The sequence below is a fragment of the Cavia porcellus genome, unplaced genomic scaffold (assembly GCF_034190915.1).
Source record: "Cavia porcellus strain 051 isolate PalLab524CR breed Dunkin Hartley unplaced genomic scaffold, mCavPor4.1 scaffold_1, whole genome shotgun sequence".
NCBI classification, from domain to species: Eukaryota; Metazoa; Chordata; class Mammalia; order Rodentia; family Caviidae; genus Cavia; species Cavia porcellus.
Genome location: NW_026947484.1, coordinates 107,570,914 through 107,592,846, shown reverse-complemented (window position 1 = coordinate 107,592,846; position 21,933 = coordinate 107,570,914). Strand labels below are relative to the sequence as shown.

Genomic DNA, 21,933 nt, shown 5'->3' with positions numbered 1-21,933 from the left:
TGCCATTTGGTGTTTCCCAGATGAAAAAGCCCAAATATTTTTTGTTTAGCACTTTTAAAGGATCATGTATTTGAAAAAAAAGAAAGATTTGCAAGACTTTTAAAAGATATATTTCTGTGCTGGAGAACATTTCCATGTGAAGTATAACTTTACTCATAATTAAAAAACACCAATTTTCACTTTTCAGTTTGGTGAAACTTGTAAATTTATTGGCAGGATATAGAAAGGCAGCCCCCATTATATACTTCTGAGTATTCAATCCAGGGTACTGTACGACTGAGATATACCCAGCCCCTTTTTTAATTTTCAAATTAGAGACACGGTCTCACTAAGTTGCCCAGGCATGACCTGAATTTGAGATCCTCCTGTCTCAGCTTCCCAGAGTGCTGAGATTACAGGCATGTGCCACTGCTCCCAGCTATATTCTTGATGGAATATGTATAAGTGCAACTTTTTATTTTTTCCCCAAATCCATTTTATTTGAAGGATAAAAGAAAAATTAAAATTTCAAAACACATCATTCGGGGGCAACATTGAGCATTGTCATCCACAAATCATTCACCCAGAGTATAAGACATCTACATTCAAGTATCCAAAAAATACCAACACAAATCTTTCTCTTCAATGAACTCAGAGAAATCAGTAGTATAACTATCTTAACTATTTTTATATACATATATATATACACACATATACATATATGGTTTCTTTCAGTTTCTCACTAGTGAGACAATACAAAGTTTACACATAGAAGTCTTATTTATTTCATTAATGAATATAGTCTCAAGTTGCATCCCTTTACTTATAGCCTCCAGTTTATCCACCTTTATGGCTGAGTAGTACTCCACTGTATAAAAATACCATATCTTTTTATCCATTCCTTAGTCAATGAACATTTAGGTTGTTTCCAAGATATTACAGTTGTGCTGCTATAAACATGGGTGCACATATATTGCTGTGGTATGATGTTTTTAATATTTTTTGAAAGATTCCCAGAAGGGGGATAGCTGGGTTGAATGGAACCTATAATCCCTAGTTTTTTGTGGAATCTCCACATTGATTTCCACAGTGATTGCACCAGTCTGCATTCCCACCAACAGTGAAGAGGGGTTCCTGGCTCCTCCAGCATTTGTCACTTCTTGATTTCTTGGTAGTAGCCATTCTTTCTGGGGTGAGGTGGAATCTCAGTGTTGTTTTAATTTGCATCTCTCAAATGACCAGTGATGTTGAACATTTTTTCACATATTTATTTGCTGTTTGTATTTCTTCATCTGAGAAGTGTATATGTACCTCAGATGCCCATTTTTGGATTATGTCTTTAAATCTGGGAGGACCAATTTTTTTGAGTTCTTTATATATGTTCTCGATTTTAATCCTTTGAGGAACAGCTGGCAAACATTTTCTCCCACGTTATGGGTTGTCTCTTCACTCTGTTGGTAGTGTCTTTTGTTGTGAAAACGCTTTTCAGTAGGGTGAGATCCCAGTTGTTGATTCTTTGTCAATGTGATCAGGGTTTTGCTCATAAAGTCTTTGCCTATCCCAATGTTTTCAGCAGTTTTATCTACTCGTCTTCCAGCAGATTTAATGTTTCTGTTTTAATATTAAGATCTTGGATCCATTCTGATTTTAGATTAGTACATTGGAAACTGGACCCATAGAAAATTATGAGTCCAGTTTTTAATCTTTGGCATGTGTAGAGCCAGTTTTTCTGGGGCCATTTATTAAAGAGGCTATCACTCTCCCAGTAAATATATTTGGCACTTTGTCAAAGATAAGGTGGTTTAGTGTGTCTGCAATTGTTTATGCATCTCCTAATCTATTCCATTGATCTTTGGGTCTTTTTTTTTTTGCCAATACCACACTATTTTTATGACAATAGCTTTATAGTATAATTTCAAGTCAGGGATTGTGATGCCCTCTATCTTTGTTTGTGGCCCTGGATTGCCTTTGCTATTCTAGGTCTCTTCTAGTTCCAGATGAAATTTAGGATTGTCTTCTCTGTGAAATATGCTATTGGAATTTTGATTGGGATTGCATTGAATCTGTATAACAGTTGTGGAAGTATGGCCATTTTCACTATATTGGTTCTTTTTACCCAAGAGCATGGGATATCTTTCCATTTTCTAATATCCTCTTCAGTCTTCTTTTTCAGAGTATTGTTCTTTTCAATGTAGAGGTCTTTTACATCTTTTGCTAGACTGATTCTAGCTATTTCTTTTCTTTATTTGGGGGGAGGGTTGTAAAAGGTATTGTTTCCCTGATTTTTATCAACGAGCTTGTATTCGTGTACAGGAAGACTATTGATTTTTGAGTGTTGACTTTGTTTCCAGCTACATTATTAAATTCGCTTATTAAATCTAGAAGTCTTTTGGTGGAGTTTGTGGGGTCTCCTAAGTAGAATATCATGTCATCTGCAAATAATGATAGTTTAACATCTTCCTTTCCTATCTTTGCCCCTTGTATTTCTTTTTCTTGTCTTATTGCCCCAGCTAAAGTTTTCAGGACTATATTGAATAAGAATAGACATAGTAGACATCCTTGTCTTGTTCCTGATTGTAGAGTGAAAGCTTTCAGTTTTTGTCCATTTAGTATGATGTTGGCTGTAGGTTTATCATAGATGGCTTTTATCAAATTGAGATAAAAGTCCAATTTTCTTTGGGTTTTTATCATGAATGGGTACTGGACTTTATCAAAAGTTTTTCTACATATAAGATAATCATATGATGTTGGCTATTGGTTTGTCATAGATAGCTTTTATCAGATTGAGATAAAGACAATCTATTCCAATTTCTGTAGGATTTTTTTTATCATCCTTGGCTCTGTTAATATTTTGTATTACATATATGGAATTTTTATTTTTTATTTTCAAGAAAATAAAACCAAATGAAACAAAACAGAATAGAGTCAATCAAAACAAAAGGATGAACATGCCACATGACTTAAAAACAAAATACAAGGAGATCAACAATGACTACCATAATGCCTCCTGTTATCTTCAAAAGAATTTCGCATACCATCAGGCATAATAGAATCAAACAAAATAGAACAGAATAAAACCAATAAAAACGAAACAATGGAAACAGTATAGGACTTCAAAAGAAGATAATAGTAAACCACAATATGTATCATAATGCATCTTCTTGTCTTCAAAGTAGTTGCCTATACCATCAGACAATGATATCAAACAAAACAACATACAATAAAATCAGTCAAATGAAAACAATACAGGGCTTCAAATCAAGCTAATAGGAAATAAAAAATGGTTACCATATGTATTTTGTTATCTTTGAAATAGCTGTTCATGCCATCAAATATAATACGATTAGACAAACTGAAACAGAATAAAACCAAACTAAACAGAACAATGAAAACAATATGGATTTCAAATCATGATAATAGATGAATAGTGGCCACTGCCTTCCCTTTTTAGACAGTTGTTTTAGGGAAGTTTGTTTTCTTCCCTTTCACTTTCACAGAATATATTATACATTTTGGATCCTACTAATTCCTTTAGTTTTTATACTAGAGAGGCAACACAATATTCACCTAAGTGACTCTGAATCTTTTTACCCCTGAGCATGATCTCAAGTTGTATCCATTTACCTACAAGAGCCTCAAGGTTATCTTTCTTTATAGCTGAGTAGCTTTCCATTGTGTAAAAATGCCATGGCTTTCTAACCAGTTTGCAGCTGATGGGCGAGCTACCCCCACCCTTTTTTTCTGGTTCCCTGTCGCGTAGATCATTGTTTTCTGACCTTTAACTTTCAGTCTATAAAAACTCTTTTGGGTTAAATGTATAAAGCATATTGATGGACCCTATCTTCTGATCACTCTGCCTGTGTTACTTTTTATTGGTGAATTGAGGCTATCTGTATTAGTGATTATGGCCAACATTCTCTGCCTCATCTCTGCCATGCTATTTTCCTGCTGTTGGTTGCCTACTTTTTCCCTTCATCCCATTGTCCTCACCGCTTGGTGAGCCCCCTCTGCCACTGTTCCTGAAACCATGGTCTTTTTTTTTTCTTTAGAATGCCCTTCAATATTTTTTTGTAGGGTTGGTTTGGTGGTTGTGAATTTTTCAGTTGTTAGTTTTTCAGGGTACATCAGTCTGGATTGGAAGTTGTTTTCTTTCAGGATTTGAAACACGTCACCCCAAGCTCTTCTTGATTTAATGATTTGTGTCAAGAAGTCTGTCATAATTCTAATGAGTTTTCCTTTATAGATGATCTGTTTCTTTTCTCTAACAGCTTTTAATATTCTGTTCTTATGTTGATATGTCTGGGTGTTAGTATATTACATTGATGGATTTATCCTACACCCCTGGAATGAATCCCACTTGGTCGTGGTGTACAATCTTCTTGATGATTTGCTGCAGTCTTTTTGTCAATATGTTATTGAGGATTTTTGCATCAATGTTCATTAGGAAGATTGGCCTGTAATTGTTTTTCTTAGTTGGGTTCTTCTCTGGTTTTGGTGTCAGGGTAATACTTGCTTTCAGAAATGCATTTGGAAGTATTGTTTCCTGTTCAATTTCATTAAAGAGTTTGAGAAGTAGTGGTATTAGGGCTTCTCTAAATTTCTTGTAGAATTCAGCAGTGAATTTATCAGGGTTGGGCTTTTCTCTGTTGATAGGTTTTTAATTACATCTTTAATTTCATTGATTGGTATTGGGTTATTCAAGATTTTTGTATCTTCTTAATTCAGCTTTGGTAATTCATATGTATCTAGGAATCTGTCCGTGTCTTTTGTATTTTCCATCTTACTAGAATATAAGTTTTCAACGTAGGTATAGATAATTTTTCTGGATTTTCTGCAGTGTCTGTTGTGATTTTGCCCTTTTTATTCCTAATTGCATGGATTTGAGTCTTTTTTTTTCCTTTTTTGATAAGGTTGGTTAAGGGTTTGTCAATTTTATTTAATCTTTCAAAAAACCAACTTTTCAATTCATTGATTCTTTGTATTATTTTTTAGTCTCCAGTGTGTTAATTTCTGCTCTGATCTTTATAATTGTACGAGCTTTTGGATTCACCTGCTCTTCTTTTTTCTAAAAGTTTGAGGTTCAACATTAAGTTGTTTATATGCATTTACTGCTATAAATTTCCCTAAGACTGCTTTCATTGTGTCTCACAAGCTCCAGTATGTTGTATTGTTGTTATTGTTCAATTATAAAAAAAGTCTATTTTCTTCTTTAATTTCATCTGTCACCATTGGTTGTTCAGTAGGGTGCTATTTAATTTCTAAGTGTTTCAGAGTTCTTGTTGTTTCCTTTGGCATGGATTTCCAATTTCATTGCACTGTGGTCTGATAGTAAGCACGGGATAATTTCAATTCCTTTATATTTACTTAAGCATGTTCTATGAAACAGTATATGGTCTATTTTGAAGAATGTGCTATGTGCAGCTAAGAAGAATGTGTATCCTGATGTAGGGTGGAACACTCATCATATACTAGGTCCAATTATTCAAAAGTTTGATTTAGTTCTAATATTTCATTATTGATTTTTTTAATCTGGTTATTCTGTCTTTTTGTGACAGTGGGGGTTCTTGTTATTTTTTACTTTTAGAGGGTTGGGTACCGGGGATTGAACTCACAAGCTTGCGCTTGCCAGGCAGGTGCTTATGCTGCTGAGCAAATCCCTGGTGGTTCTTGTTATTTTAAAGAGATCTTTCCTTTTTTAATTGCCAGCTGCAATCCTGTCTTCAATGTTTGAAAGTCTTATCTTCAGAAAGTCTCTTTAAGTAGTTTTTCCAGCTTTAGGTCAACTTTTTAATTTCCTGGATATCTCTTTGAATCTGTTTCTTGTAGTATAATTTTTTCCTATGTTGTTCATTCAAAGTTTCCATCATTTTCCTATGCTCCTACTTTTTATTTATTTTTTTAGATATGCTCAGTAATTCTTTCATTATTTGTGATTCCATTTACCTGAGACATTACTTCTGATCTGATTACTTTTATAGTTTCATAAAATTGTTTCTTTACTTCAGTTGCTATCCTTTCCGAGATTTCAGGTGTGTGACTTCCATTTGCTTCCATGACTATATCTCCCAGACTTGTTCTGTGTGGGCTGGAAATCTGAGATTGCCTTTTGTTCTTTCGTCTTGACATTTTCCTGGGTTCCTCCCAACAAACTGGCAGGCACTTCCCACTTTGGCTACCTGTCCGTGATGTAGGGGAATGGGACCAGCACCTGGGTTTCTCTGACCCCAGGTTCCAAGGGAGGTAGCAGGGCAGGGGGCAGGCTTCTCCAGACCTATGAGCCACACTGAGGCTTCCCCCGTGGCCAGGGGTGCATGGTGGCTCAGCTCCTGCTTCTCTCAAACTGCATGTCTTAAACCAAGACTCCCCCACTGGTGTTAGGCACACATACATGTGTTTGTCTGATTTTCCCAGTGGCCACTGGCTACCTGCAGGAAGTAAGCCTTCTGATGGCAGAGGTGGGCACACGGGCAGATCTGGCTACATCTTCCTGCCCACGCTGGCTGCCTGAAGGAAGCAAGGGTTTCCAATGGAGGCCTGCAGGTGCATGGGGCATATCTGACTGTGTCCCCCTTCTTGTGCTGGTTGCCTGCCTGCAGGAAGCAAACCTTCTGATGGTGGCAGCAGCGTGAAGGGGTGGATCTGGCTGCGTCTACTTGCTGGCACTGGCTGCCCACAGGTTTTTAGGTTTTGAGTCTGTTGGAAGATCTTATCTCTTGAGTTTGTTGGATATGAGAAGATGTTGGTTGTTTGGCCTACTCTCTGGTTCTTTGGCACTGTGCCACCATATTTTCTGTGACCTTTAGTCAGTCATGGATTATCAGGACCAACAGCTGTTAAAGCAATTACATCAGTTTTGGCTATAGTGGTACCAATAGCATCAAACACAGCCTAGAAAATAACAAATTGAGCTAACCCTTAATTTGCAACTTTTAACTGTACGAACCAGATTTGTGATTATATAACAAAATGTAAAACCAAATAATTACATGCAATATATGTCTGTAATGTGTCAATTTTGCCCTCGGGTTAAAATTTAAAATTAAGGAGAAAATAGAGAAGTGGAAGAAGAGAAAGAGATTAGACGGTTGGAGAACGAAGAGGGATCAGGGCATCTTGGGAATACTGGTGCAGAAGACTGAAGAAAAAGAGAAATGGGAGAGATAAAAGAAAGGCCAGAACAGATCCACACCCATAAAGAGCTTAGGAACCACATTCACACTCATATAAAAACAATGAAAGAGAAAGAGAGAAGAAAAAAATGAAAAAGAAAAGAAAAAGGAAAGCAAGCAGTCCACTTCCAGAATTCTCTCTGGGTTCACTAGCAGACAGTCTGGAGACAGTCCCAAATCATTCCAGTCTATCCCAGCAAGCCAGTAGTTGTTTTTTGGCTGAGTAGTGAATAATCTCAGCAGGCTTGCCCCAAGACCAGACTCATTGGGCTTGCTGCAGTCCAAGCAGTTTCCACAGGTCTATGCCCAGCTGGGAGCTCTTGGAGGAAGCCAGCAGCAGTTCTGGGTTCTGAGCTCAGCTGGCCAGTCTCCAAAATGGCTCCCAGCTAATCAGTCTCTCCTTGTGGGAGGATTAAGTCCTCTGCACACACTGCCAGCCATGCAGTCCTCTATGTGCATGGCTCCTCTCCACTGCCTTGTCTCTCTGCAGAGGCCTCCAGGGTTGCCATCTGACACCGTCACTATGAGTATGTGTCCCCAGGTTCCAACAGCTCCTCTCAAGCACTGATTACCCTCTCAGGGTGAAGGTGCTATCGACTACTGCCTTCTTCCTTGAAGTCTTTCTTTTCACTCCAAGTGCAGCATTTTAAATCTTAAATTTTAACCCAGATATTATATTGCTAGAAAACAATGTTGAATATACACTTGCCAAAAAAATCATATTTGTAAAACTTTTTATTATAGCATTAGCTATAATGGATGGGTTAAGTTTCCTTTCTTGGGGATTGAGTAAATACATGATGATGCATCAGTATAACAGAATACTATGCAAGTGGTTAAAAAAATGGTGATAAATTGTCCAAGAGATTTTACAAGTTAAGAGTAACTAGGTACAGAATGGCATGATTTCATAAAAGTTTTTTTTTAAGAACATATAGATTTCTCTTCACATATATATGTAACATTATACCTTTTATTACTTGCAAAACACTTTCTAGAACATAAAACAATGACAGTAATAACTATGATTTATCAAATACTTGGTGTATGCCATTTTTGGTTTTGCTTTGCTTTGTTTTGTTTTGAGACAGAATCTTGATATGTGTGGTTCAGTCTGGCCTTGAACACTAGGTGTAGCCCAGGCTGGCCTCAAACTTAGCACAATCCTCCTGATTTAGCTTCCCTAGTACAGGAGTGTACCACCACACCTGGCTGCCAGTTTTGTTTTGAACATTTTACAATTTAATTCAACTTTCACCCACAATAACCCTGTGAGGGTAAATATTACTTTGCCCATTTAACATGGATGCTAAATAATTTGCTGGAGCCAGGTGTGGTGGCACATACCTGTAATTCCAGCACTTAGGAGGCTGAGGTAAGAGGGTTACCCTGAGTCGAGGCCAGCCTGATCTACATAGAGAGTTCAAGAACAGCCTAAACTAAATAGTAAGAAGACTGTCTTGGAAACAACAAAAAATAATAATTTTCTCAACATCACCCAGCCACTGAAGAAAAACAAAGATTACCTTTATTGAATAAAATGGGGACCATGAGGCAGAAGGAGGGCAATTCTTATTTTTCAGTTAATATACTTGTATACTCTGACATTTAATCTGCATGTGTTTTTAAAATAGTTCTTCAGTTTTATAATAGCACAATTTGTACTTGCTTTTTTGCAGTTACACCACCAAATTACCAGCCTCCTGGTTTTAAGGATGGTGATTGTGAAGGAGTCATATTTGAAGGGGAGCCTATGTACTTAAATGTGGGAGAAGTCCCAACACCTTTTCATACCTTTAAAGTAAAAGTGACCACTGAGAAAGAACGAATGGAAAATATCGATTCCTGTATACTGTTACCTAAACAATTAAAAACACCACTTCAGAAAATTCTGGTGGACAAAGATGATGTAGAAGATGAGCAGGAACATTATATAAGTGTGAGTCTATTTAAAGAGTTATAAAATAACTTTGTAACAAATGTTTAATTCTGAGGACCTTAATAACTCTTCTTAATATTTGTGTAAATACTACATTCTAATCATGAACTCAAGGTTGGAAAGGACCTTAAAGTCTAGACTCTTGGTTTTAAAACTTTTTACTTTCGTTGAAACAATATTATACTCAGAGTTTAAAAGCACAGCCATACTTACTGAAGCAAGGAATGGTCCTAGAAAGCTAGCCACAGTTTACCTACCCTCACAGTGGACCCTGAAGAAATCCAAAAGACTGTCGGGCGTAATTTGAGTACCACTGGTCTAGTACAGTTCTCCAACTAATGATGGAATCTGTTGTACACTGCCCTAACAAATGCTTGTTGAGGGGCTGGGGATATAACTCAGTGGCAAAGTGACTCTCAGGCAAGCAAAAGGTCCTGAGTTCAATTCCTGGTACCAAAATAAATAAATAAAATAAACTTTTAAAAAAATGCTTGTATAAGCCGGGCATGGTGGTGCACACCTGTATTCCCAGCACTTATATCTCTTGCTCAAGGCCAGTCTGAACTGCATAGCAAAACCCTGTCTCAAAGACAAAACAAAAAAATGCTTGTACAAGTTGTGCATGAATTTCCTCAGGTTCTGGAAAGTCACATTTCTGAAGCAGCCTGGAAGTTTCTAGAAGGCAGGAAAAATATCTTATTCAATTTATAATCCTGCTGTGTCTAGCACTTAGATTTAATTCGTAGTCTCATTATTAGTAAGTGGGTGAACAGAAGTTTGGTTCCCTCATTCATAGCAAATGTGAAAGTCATTGTTTTAATCTTTCAGCTTTAACATTATATCTCTTTAACCTCACTTTTTTGTTTTATCTTATTCTAAATCAGATAGTCTGTATAGAGAAGTTCACTATTCTGAACTAGGCTCTTTTTTACAAATAGAAAATTCAATATTCAGCCAATTCAGAGAAAACTTTTGCCTAAAATCTAAAGCATAGCCTTTATAAACAAATATAGCTGTGATTTTTTAAAATCAGAAATCGAACTCAGGACTTCATGCCTGGACTTTTGCCAGGCAGGTGCTGTACTACTCAGCTGTATCTCCAGCTTAGCTGGGAGGGGTTTTTTTGGTTTGTTTGTTTGTTTTTGTTTGTTTTTTTTTGTTTTTTTTTTTTGTTCTGCCCCATTCCCTAGCTGGGAGTTTTGTAGGATTGCTTTGTTTTATTTGTGGAGACAGAGTCTCACTATGTAGCCAGGCTAGTCTTGAACTCACAGTGATACTCTTGCCTCAGCCTCCCAAGTGCTGGGATTACAGGTGTGCACCACCACACCCAGCTTGTAACATTCTTTATTTGAATCTCCTTCACATACAAGTAACGTCACGAAGGCAATGATAAATTATAATTTAGATTTATATCTCTTGCTATTTCTACCCTACCATGCCTGAGCCTATCCATCATTAACTTCTGATGAGGAATGCAGCATAATCAGACTGTGTGCTAACACACACAAATTCCAGAACTATAAAAGTGGTAGTTTGTGGGTAGCGGATGTATCTCAGTGACACAGCACTTGCCCAAAATGTACTTGCCCCAGAGTTTGACTCCTAGCACTCCCAAAAAGTAGTGATAAAGAAGTAGTATCAAAAAAGGGGGGGGGCTGGGGATTTAGCTCAGCAGCATAAGCGCCTGCCTTGCAAGCAGGCAGTCGTGAGTTCAAGTTCGATCCCCGGTACCGATAAAAAGGAAAAAGACCAAAAAAAAAAAGAAGAAAAAGAAGTGGTAGCCAGATGTGAATTTGAGGCCAGCATTGGCTACATAGTGAATTCAAGATCAGCCTGAGCTATATATATAGTAAGACCCTGTCTCAGAAACAAACAAAAAATAAAGAAGTGATAGTTTGTTGTATTAACATGTCTAGACAATAGTAATATCTAAGGATTCTTAGAATTGTCCTGCATTTTAGAAAAAGTTGAATATTTTTATTATTTGTCTTTAAAATAACCCTACAAGGGAAGGAAAATAGATATTATATTTTATCTGAATAAATAAGTTCTGTCATGATAGTAATTCTAGGACTATTTTTAAGTCTGACAAGCATCAAATAATTGTAGTTTTATATTTAAGCTTCACATAAATTCATTCATAAATACTTCTACCTTTGATTTTTTTAAACGTCCATTTTTTGTTTTCTTAACCTAATTAGGATGATTTTGACTTTGAAACTAAAATGGAAGAACAGAAAAAAAATCCTGGAGCTTCTAAAATTGGAGGTAAGAAAAAGTCTACAAAAACATAGATTAACTACCAGTTCAGTTTTGTACCATTTTAACTTTTGTTTCCCCCTACAGAACCAAATTTCATTATTGAGGAAGATGAAATTATGAGGTGTAAAGAAAGTCCAAATTTTTCAACTTCTCATTTTCAGGTATAAACTTAATACCTCGATCTGACTTTGAACTTTTTTCTATGATTATTTAGTTTTTGGATTTTTTATTCTAGATCTTTCAGAATAAAATTAAGTATTTGGAATGTTTATTATCAACAAAACTGGCCGCTATATTTAGAAAAATTTTGAGCATATTATTGCAAATTTGTTTAATGATAACCTAAATACTATTCCTAGAATCTCAGAATTTTCGGGCTTAGTAGAATCTTACACAATTACTTACTCCACCCTGCTTCATATTTACAAATGTGGTTTATAATACATTTTTGTTGCCATGGAAGCGAATATTGTTTTGTTTTACATGTACAACACAATAAAATTATTGAAATAAGAGAGTGTAAACTTGGAAACAATAAATTGCTGATTGATTGACCACATTCCTCTGCCTGCCCCTTTCTCACATGGGAGTAAGCTGATGTTTGTATCTTTTTTTTTTCTAATCCATTTTATTTCAAGGAGAAAAAGAAGAAAAATAAAACTAAAAATTTCAAAACATGTCAATCAGGGAGCGACAGCAGTACTTACATTGCGCGTTGTCGTCCACAAATCATTTTCCCAGAGCACAAGACATCTGCATTCAGTTGTCCGAACAATACCAGCACAAACCTTTCTCTTCAGTGAACTGGGAGAAATCAGTAGTATAACTATCTTAACTTTTTTATGTACATATACATATACATACACATTGTATCTTCTAGAAGGGTAATTCCTAGTGATCATTTGTGTCTCAGTTCAGTGAGTAGTCAGCTGTGTACAGTGTCAGTTTTGGTGTCTTTACTTTTGTGCTTTTTTGTGACAATATGAAAACCAACTCAAAATTACTGGTTTTTATTAACTTAATATAAGAAGATCCTAAATTTTGTGTGATTTAATTTTTTGTGTGTTTTGAGACAGGATCTTGCTATGTAGCTCAGGCTGGTCCATTACATAGCCTAGGCTGGCCTTGAACTCATAGTGATCCTCCTGCCTCAGCCTTCTGAATGCTAAGATTACAGGGATGTCCCATCACACCCAGCTGTGTGATTTAATTTTAAACCCCATTTGTTACATTGTGGGAAAGTGTTACTATATGGTTTTATATATCTTTCCTAGGTTGAACAGTTAGTCAATAAAACATCTGAACTTGATGTATCTGAAAGCAAAACACGAAGTGGAAAAATTTTTCAGAATAAAATGGTAAATATCGCTTAGGTTTGTTTTCCATTATAACTTTATAATTACGTTCTGTATTGAGTTTATTTTAGTACTTCACTTATTGAACTAATAATTAAGTCCTATTACATATTAGGTACTTTACTAGGTGCTGAGGATATAATCTTTTAACACGTAGCTCTTGATCTTGACTAAAAGTTTGGTAACCAAAAGTGAACAAGCAGTTAATCAACAATTTATTTAAAAAGCTTTTGTGCCAGCTGTGGTGGCACACACCTGTAATCCCAGGACTTGTGAGGCTTAGGCAGGGGGATTGCTGCAAATTTGAGAACTACAAAGTGAGCTCAAGGCTAGCCTGAACTACATAGTGAGACCCTGTCTCAAAAAGACAAAAAAGTTTTTGCACAGCAAAAGAAATAATCAACAGAGTGAAGAGAGCACCCACAGAGTAGGAAAAAATTTTTTCTAGCTGTTCCTCAGAGGAATCGTATCTATAATACATTAAAGAACTCAAAACAGTTAGACCCAATCCAAAAATGGATATCTGGGATAAATACTTCTCAGATGAAGCACAGCAAATAAATACATGAAAAAATGTTCAATCTTAGTAGTCATTCAAGGAATTAAAATAATGCTGAGATTCCTTCTTACCCTAGAAAGAATGACTTATCAAGGAGTCAATCAATAACAAATGCTGGAGGGGCTTTGGAGAAAAAGGAATCTTTCTCCACTGTTGATGGGAGTGTGGACTGGTATAACCACTGTGGAAATCATTGTGGAGATTCCTTTAAAATATAGGGCTAGAAGTCCCATTTGATCCAGCTACCCCTTCTGGGTATCTTCTGGAAAGAATTAAAGGCACCACACCACAGTGATATATGCAAACTCATGTTTATAGTGGCACAGTTTGTAATAACTAAATCTTGGAAACAAACAGATGCCCATCAACTGATGAATGGATTTTTTTAAATGTGGTTTTTAATACAGTGAAGTACTTTTCAGCCATTTTTAAAGAGTGATAAATTTGAGCCACTTCTAGCTAAATGGATAGACCTTGAGAATCATACTCTGAAGTGATATAAATTGGGCACACATGTAAATATTGCATTATCTCTTTGCTGTAAGAAAATAAAAGTGTAAAATTTTTTAAAGAAAAAATGTATAATACAAATTGTGAAATATGAAGAAATTGTTCAAAAGGGAAGGGGAACTGTGGGGGAGGGAGGAAAGAAAAAAAGTATAAAATGGAAACAAAACTTTGTAAATGAGGGGAAGGGGGTTTGAAGGGAGGGGAAGGGAATGGGAAAAGAAGCAATCAAGATAAATCAACACAGGTACAAATTCCCTATGATGATTATGATCATTATGTCTAAAATGTTCCAGTAACCTTTTAAAAAGCAGTGACATGGCACAAATTAAAGAATAATTTAGTGGATGTGTATTAGAGGAGTGCACAAAAAGCTTTGAGAAGAGAGAATATTTATAGATTCTTGAACACATTTCCTAGAATAACAGAATATTGTCTTCTTGATTATTTTAATAAGACATTACAAATTAATTTTTTTTGTCTTTTTCCTTTTTATTGGTACCAGGGATCAAACTCACTACTGCCTGCCTGCAAGGCAGGCACCTATGCCACTGAGCTAAATCCCCAGCCCCACAAATTAATTTTTTATATATATCATGCATAAAGTGAATTTCATGTTCTTAAGTAAAAATTACATTAGTTTTTGATATTATACTACATAGAAATTCATGTTTTAGACTTTTTAAGTTCTCTTAAAGGTTCAGGGGTGAATAAACAGCATTAAGAAACCAGTATCTCACTCTGTCAGTGATATACTAAAACATTTCTTTCCAAATCTTCATTCAATAACATCATGTTGATAGGTTGAAATTGGACATGGTACTCACAAGACAGAAATCAACAAATGCTTTGGGGTATGTTTCTCTCACAGAACTGGTTGTGAAACATTTATCAGAATGCTGCTTATTATAATGCCATTTTTGGTCTTTTTCTCCTTACAATCTCTGGGTAGTTCGAACTGGCAGAAAGTAGCATTTAGATTAGTATAATAGTAAAAGCAAGTAGTAAATAAACATAAAGAATTACTGTTTCTAACAGTAAAAAGTTCTTTTTAGCTAGCTTCCAATAGGGCGAGTTTTCTTTACTGGGATATAGGGAAAAGCAAACATCTTAATAATTAGGAAAATTTCCTTGTAACGTTAAGATGCTTTAGCGTTGTTATAATAATACAACCTCACTACTTGAGAGGCTAGGTGTATAGATCACAAATTGAAGATCAATCTGGACAATTTAGCAAGATTCTATCTCAAAATTAAGAAAAAAGTGCTAGAGATAGAGCTAACTGTGATGCTCTAGATTCAATCCCCAATACTGGCAAGAAAAAAAAGATTTAAAAAGTGCTTTGGGGACACAGATTTATTTCTGAAATTTCACCTTTTGCATATGAACCCTCAGCCAGAGTACTCTTGGTTTTGTGAATTATGAATGAGGGGCTGGGGATTTAGCTCAGCGGCATAAGCGCCTGCCTTGGAAGCAGGCAGTCGTGAGTTCGATCCCCGGTACCGATAAAAAGGAAAAAGACAGAAAAAAAGAGCTCAGTGAATTATGAATGAGCTATGGCTAGGAAAGGTCAAGAATGAAAATATTCAGGTCGGGCATGGTGGCACACGCCTGTAATCCCAGCACTGGGAAGGCTGAAATAGGAGAACTGCTGGAAGTTGCAGGCCAATCTGGGCTATAAAGTGAGTTCAAGACAGCCTGATCTCTATAATAAAACCCTGTCTAGAAGGATGGAAGGAAAGAAGAAAAGAAGGGAGGGAGGGAAGGGAAGGGAAGAAAGAGAGAGATAGGGAGGGAAGGAAGGAAAGAAGGAAAGAAAAAGGAAAAAAAAAGATGGAAAGGAAGAAAAGAAAAGGGAAGGAAAAAAGGAGAGTAATATATTTACTAAGGAAGTTGTTGGAAAGGATATTTCAAGTGTAGGACATACAGTATCGCCTTTTAGAGAATAGTAATATACTAACAATAATTTGCCTCCTAATCTTCATTTTAATAATCACATAGACATTACTCATAATAGTCAAAAGGTAGGAAAATTGAAATGTCCATCAGTAGATGAATGGATAAACAAATTGCAGATATCCGCACAGATGGTCAGCCATAAGTGAATTATTCTTGCAGTAAAACTGGATGAACCTTGGAAATATGCTAATTGAAAGAAGCTAGTCACAAAACTCCACATATCATATGATTCCACCCATGTAAAGCTCAGAATTGGAAAGGCCATTGAGGAAAACTTAGGGATGGTGAGAGAATTGCTAAAGGATACAGAGCTTCTTTCTGGGGCAGTGAAAATGTTCTAAGATTGACAGGCGATAAGTTGTACGACTCTGAATATAATTAAAATCATTGAATTGTATACTTCTAAATAGGTAAATCATATAGGATTCAAATTATATCACAGTAAAGATTTTTTAAAAACCTACATGTAGATGTATAAGGTTGAAAAATCAACTGTTGACTGTTCTTTAAGAAATAATCAACTAATTATTCTCTCTTTGTGGAGACACATGGAAACCAGCCAGTTAAATCTTCTAAAGAATCTCGGAAGAGAACTCAACCTGCATCTGAGAAAACAGTAAGTTATATAATAATGTAGTTGAGTAAAATGACAAGTCTCATAATATAGTTGTAGATTATAAAAAATTTGATCATATCTGAGTGTACCTCAGAACTGTAATACTCAAATCTTATTCAGATATATTTTGCTCTTGAAAGAGTTGACTTTGAAATAAAATTAAATGTTTATTAATTTTTCTCTATAAACAAATACTTGTCTCATTCCATGAACAATTTAGTTATTAGAGAAATTTATAAAAGAAAAAATCCAGTGTCAGGAAAAATATCGGTAGAATGTGAAAACATTACAAGAATATTCAGGGTACTTTATTTGTATGGAATTAAAATTGAGCCCAAAATTAATATGAGTTTTCTAGAAAACAAAGTAGAACCAAAAAAAAGCTTTGTGTTTGTTAAAAATAGCATCTCCTCCTGGTATTTTAGGAGAGTGCTAACTTTTCCTGACCTAACTTGTATGGTTGTTTTATATTTGGAACTCTTTATCAAATCAGATAATATATTTTTGAGATACTTACATTGCTCAACTAGAATTATATTACTTTAAGATAGGGGAACTGAAAACTATATACCATTTTCAAAAATCGAGTATTAAAATGGTGATCTCAAATATGTAGTTGGAACTGGGCATGGAGGCACATGTCTGTGATCTTAGCACTCGAAAGGCTAAAGCAGGAGGATCAACAGAGTTTGAGGGCAGCCTGGGCTACATAGTGAGTTCAAGGCCAACCTAAATTATACAGTGAGACCCTGTCCAAAAAAAAAAATTTTTTGTTACATTAAAGCTGGGCCACACACAACTGTAATCCCAGCACTTGGGAGGCTAAGTTAGGAAGATCACCAAGAGTTTGAAGCCAGCCCGGCCTACATAGTCAGTTTAAGGCTAGTGTAGACTACATAGTGAGATCCTCATCTCAAATAAAATTTTATTACAGTAAAAGACACATTGTCATTAATTCCTCAAAATACTGCCCTTTATTTGAAATACACTTCTTATGTCATTTTTGACACCTTAGGAAACAGTTGTAGAAGCCTTCTTTTCTGAGTGTCTTTACAAGGTGTGATAGAGCCAGATTTAGCTCAGTGTCATAAGTGCCTGACTGGCAAGTGCAAGGTCGTGAGTTTGATCCCCAGTACTTAAAAAAAAAAGTCATGGTTATACAAGGTGTGATAAAAATTACAGTGAATGCTGCTCCTGGGTCCCATCTGACAGAAAAATCTTGCTTGTAAAAATGTTATCCACCTTCTTCATCAAATCTGGTACCATCTGACTTCTGGATATTCCTTAAAGTCAAAATGACTGTGAAAGATAAACATCTTGAATCAATTCAGAATGTTGAGGCATCTACAGCAGCACAGCTAAAGACATTTCTGAAAGAGAACTTCCAGAACTGTGTCATAAAATGGGAAGAATCATGGGACAAGGGGGTGTAAAAGGAAGGAAGTATTTTTTGAGAGGGATTAATGACAGTGATTTTGTACTATAATAAGTTTTTCTAAAACTTTATGCCATCATATTTCCTATATTTTTAACAGCTATCAAAAGATGTACATTTCAATAATAATGTTTTATCCTTACTTTTAAAGAATTTAAGTGTCCTGTCTTAATAGGAAATAGTTACACTTTTATAATTTTTAAAACCAGAAAGAAACCTTAGAAAATTTTTAAAAGGTGCAAAATAAAAGGTAAATTCACAAGAACCTGTTCTTAGTAACTGTTTTCTTTTACCAGGTCTTCCATCACTTCGATTTTTCTAGTCAAGAGTCTGTGCCAAAAAGGAGAAAATTCAGTGAACCAAAAGAACCTATGTGAAATTACTTTTTCTTCTGCATATTTGGAAAATTCTCATTGGTTAAAGTAAATGCTCTATTACTATTTTAAGGTGTGTTCTTCTGTAGCTCTGAAAATTTATATGCAGTTTTAAGCAGTTTATACATTAAAATGAAGTTTTCGACCATTATATTGTGGTCCTTAATTTTATCTAAGATAAATCCAAGAGAATTTTGAGACAAAACCAAAAGCATAAATGTAGTAATTGATGTTGTTCAATTTCTATTCCATATCCATCTATTTTCCATTTTCGTGGACAGTTTCTTTACGTATGTATTAAGACCCTATAATACAAACCACTTTTTGAAATAATGTTTATTTTGATATTAAAACTTTGTAGGATTCATTTTTTTCTTTTGTTAAAACTGTATTATGTAACTAGCTGTCACTGTGTTATTAAGACAATGTTCTTTCAATATATTGATCTATTGTATTAACATATATAATGTACAATTTAAAAATTGGTACCTATCTTTTTTAAACTTTTTTTACTACAGGACAAAAAAGATGACTAGTTTTTTAAAGACAAAATAAAATGTTCAGTTTGGAGGTTTTCATGGCTTCTAATTTTTATTTAATTAGCAGAAAGTTTTTAAGTGTGCTTTTGAGTTTTGGTTTTTGTGGGAGGTTTTTGGTTTTTTGAGACAGGATCTCACTATATAGTTCAGACTGACCTTGAACTCACTGTGTAGCCCAAGCTGGCCATGAACCTGTGGCAATCTTCCTGCCCAGTATCCTGTGTGGTGGTACTGCAGAAGCTCGCCATCACACCTATTTAGATATGAATTTTGCCCACTTGAGAAGTCCAAGCCCGCTTAGTCTGACAATTTAATAACTTGGTGAGACACTGTCTCAAATTTTGTAAGTATAAAATAAAAGGAGGAGGGCACAGGTTGGGGATGTATCTCAGTGTAAAGGTGTGGGTTCAATCCTCGGTACAAAAAAAAAAAAAAAGGAATGCTTTGATGTGGGAGTGTGAAAGAGACAGCATTTTTAATGATAAACGTAGGACCTAGGGCATGCCAGCCTATTTCCTTTTTCCTTTGCTTTAGAAAAAGGCTTAAAACTACTTCTATTTGCCTATAGTAGTTTCAGCAGCCATACCCCATTTACATTAGCCATGTGCTTATCAGTAACAAGCACTACCTAGGAAATGATGGTCTGTATTCGACGGTAAAGACGTACCTATGCTGTTCAATGTAAACCAAGTAAATGTCCACAAACTGGCTCAGATCAGGTTTTTCTGAAACCGATTAAACTGGCTGTCAGAAACAACCAACTTTAAAATGTTAAGTCTTATCTTGAATCCCAACACTTCTTACCATGTTTCTCCAGTACATACTGCTACAGTACACACTTGCTACTGTGTGAAATTGATCAACAGAAGCCTTAAGCCTTTGGCTCACTGGACACTTAGAAAGGCCAATTTAATGGGGGTGGAGAGCACAGCCCACTTTTCTCTCTTCCACTAAGGCTCTCTTATTGGATTGATCAGCTGTCATGTTAAACCTAAACCTGCCTCTTTGGTGATGTTTGTCTGGATCGCAACACAATAGCTGGAGGAAGAGCCTCCCCTTATAACCTCCGATTGGCTGAACTCAGTCTTAGTCGTTTTTGATTGGTCCTAAGAAGAAACACCAAGGTAGGTTGCCTAGTGATCCTAAGGAAGCTGATGTGTTATTCCTCTTGCAATCTAAGGATCAGGAAGTTTGTGCTCTATTCGTGGCTGAGAAGTTTTTCACCTAATCGGACAGGGTGAGGTGGAAGGAACAGGTGTCCTTCTAAAATAGAGCGCAAGCTGCAGCCTGCCTCCAGCCATAACCCAGGAGTGAGCTCAGGTAAGCAACGGGAAAATTAGATTTCCTAATGTCAAAAAGGAAAAAACACTTTTTTAATTGAGAAAAGTCGGGTTTTATTTACTAATTCTTAGCCATTTGCTTTATCAAATAGAAATTTTAATTGGAAGATATCCAGAGGAAGATAATTCCTGAAAGAAAAATTTTTATTCCCCCCGCCCCAAAGGTTTAAAGTTTCTTGGACTGGGTTAGTAAATAATCCCAATTCAGTGCCACATAGGGTAGTGTCCTAAAGCATTAATTTTGTAGTTCTGTTCCTCCTTCATTTTTCTTGCCTCTCACCAAAAATTATACTGTATTTGAAATAAAACACTGTATTTGAAATAAAGACACTTCATTTGTATTTGTTAAATATTCACATGCATTTCTGAGTATTCATTTTAATCTATGTATTAAGCAATTACAGCATTAAAGGCATTATGCTAGTTACTATGGGGGATATAAAACCCAAGGAGACAATACTTTTGCCCACAAAGAAATTTATAGTTGAGAGACAGCTATAGCAAAAGAGAGACTGTAATAAATACTTTCAAGGAAGTAAGTATAAAGTTTTGGGAAGGTACAGCTAAAGGAGAAACTAATTCTGGCCATAGGGCAAACAGGTGATGGGTCTTTGGTAGATTATATATATATATATATATATATATATATATATATATATATATATATCTTTGAAGAAAAGTGAAATTTAGACAAGAAGGTAAAAGGTGGATAACCCTTATCAAATGGAAAGAAGCAGTGGCAGAAAGAAAAGACATGTTTAAAAAAATAATATCAGTACATATTGGGAGTAATGGAAAATATTGTTAGAAGACAGAACCAGGTTTAGTCGGAGAATCACTTAAGGTACTTGATTACTTAAGGTACTTGATCACTTAAGGTACTTGATCACTTAAGGGCCTTGATTTCAAAGGTAGTCTTTTACATAATTACTGATTTATATTTGTTGTATGTTTTTAAAATGGACATCTGGATTTGTATAAAATGTGCTAACTTTAAACTTTATCACCAATTATTTAGAACTTTTAAACAACTGTGGTCCACAATATAAAATCGTGTTTTGATTTTTTTTCTTTTTCTTTCAATGCTTGAGATGTGCCCCAGGCCTTTCACATACTCAGCATATACTCTATTACTGAGCTATACTCCCAGCCTTTTTTTTTTTTTTGTCTTTTTCATTTTTACCAGTACCGGGGATTGAACTCACGACTGCCTGCATGCAAGGCAGGAACACTTATGCCGCTGAGCTAAATCCACAGCCCCTCCCAGCCTTTTTTTAATTGAGAAAGAATTTGCTAATCTTTTAACATCTTGCTAGTTTTTTTTGTTGGCAGCTATTTGTATATTCACAAGATGACTAGCCAGGGTGAGAGATGCTAAGTATACTATACAGGATTACTAAGTTTTCTTAGTGTTATTCTATAGGATAGTGATCTCCAATACGAGCAGCCCCTAAGTATGGGAAGAAAATAATAAAACGTGTATTTCTGTTTAGTTTTTCTTGTTCTTTTTTATCTTCTATATTTTGTGTATTTTAAATTTTTATTTTTTATAGTGTTAGGGATTGAACTCAGGGCTTTGTGCTCACTGGCAAACAGTACTTCACCTCTTTGTGTGTCTCATAATGTAATATCATTGAATATTATGGAATTTACATGTTGTACACATTGTGTCCCCATAGTTTTTCGCTGTTTCATCTTACATAACTTGGCAGTCCATTTTGTGAAACAGAAGTAACAACAGAGGACATTTATTCCTCCATTATAGATTATATGCAAGAAATCACCATTCTTAAAAGATGATCGTTTCTACTGGTTGTTAAAATTACTGATTTTGGTCGCTTGTCATTGCCATTTGTGGTGTTTCACTGTTGTACTTGAGAATGATACTAGTCATTAATGA

The 21,933-nt window shown here is 35.5% G+C and overlaps 2 protein-coding genes across 2 annotated transcripts in view; both read left to right on the top strand.

Annotated features, from left to right (window-relative positions):
* Hormad1 (HORMA domain containing 1) overlaps nucleotides 1–18,728 on the top strand; it is a 30,351-nt gene extending 11,623 nt beyond the window's left edge. The window contains exons 11-16 of the mRNA XM_003478887.2: nucleotides 8,828–9,087; nucleotides 11,289–11,355; nucleotides 11,434–11,510; nucleotides 12,624–12,707; nucleotides 16,274–16,345; nucleotides 18,077–18,728. Of these exons, the coding sequence (XP_003478935.1) occupies nucleotides 8,828–9,087; nucleotides 11,289–11,355; nucleotides 11,434–11,510; nucleotides 12,624–12,707; nucleotides 16,274–16,345; nucleotides 18,077–18,157 (641 nt within the window). The 3' untranslated portion in view covers nucleotides 18,158–18,728. The remainder of the gene's footprint in view (nucleotides 1–8,827; nucleotides 9,088–11,288; nucleotides 11,356–11,433; nucleotides 11,511–12,623; nucleotides 12,708–16,273; nucleotides 16,346–18,076) is intronic.
* A 1,082-nt stretch (nucleotides 18,729–19,810) lies between these two features.
* The window catches only part of Golph3l (golgi phosphoprotein 3 like), a 31,749-nt gene continuing 29,626 nt past the window's right edge, over nucleotides 19,811–21,933 (top strand). Inside the window, exon 1 of the mRNA XM_003478886.5 lies at nucleotides 19,811–20,013. The gene's annotated coding sequence lies outside the window, so the exon portion shown is untranslated. The remainder of the gene's footprint in view (nucleotides 20,014–21,933) is intronic.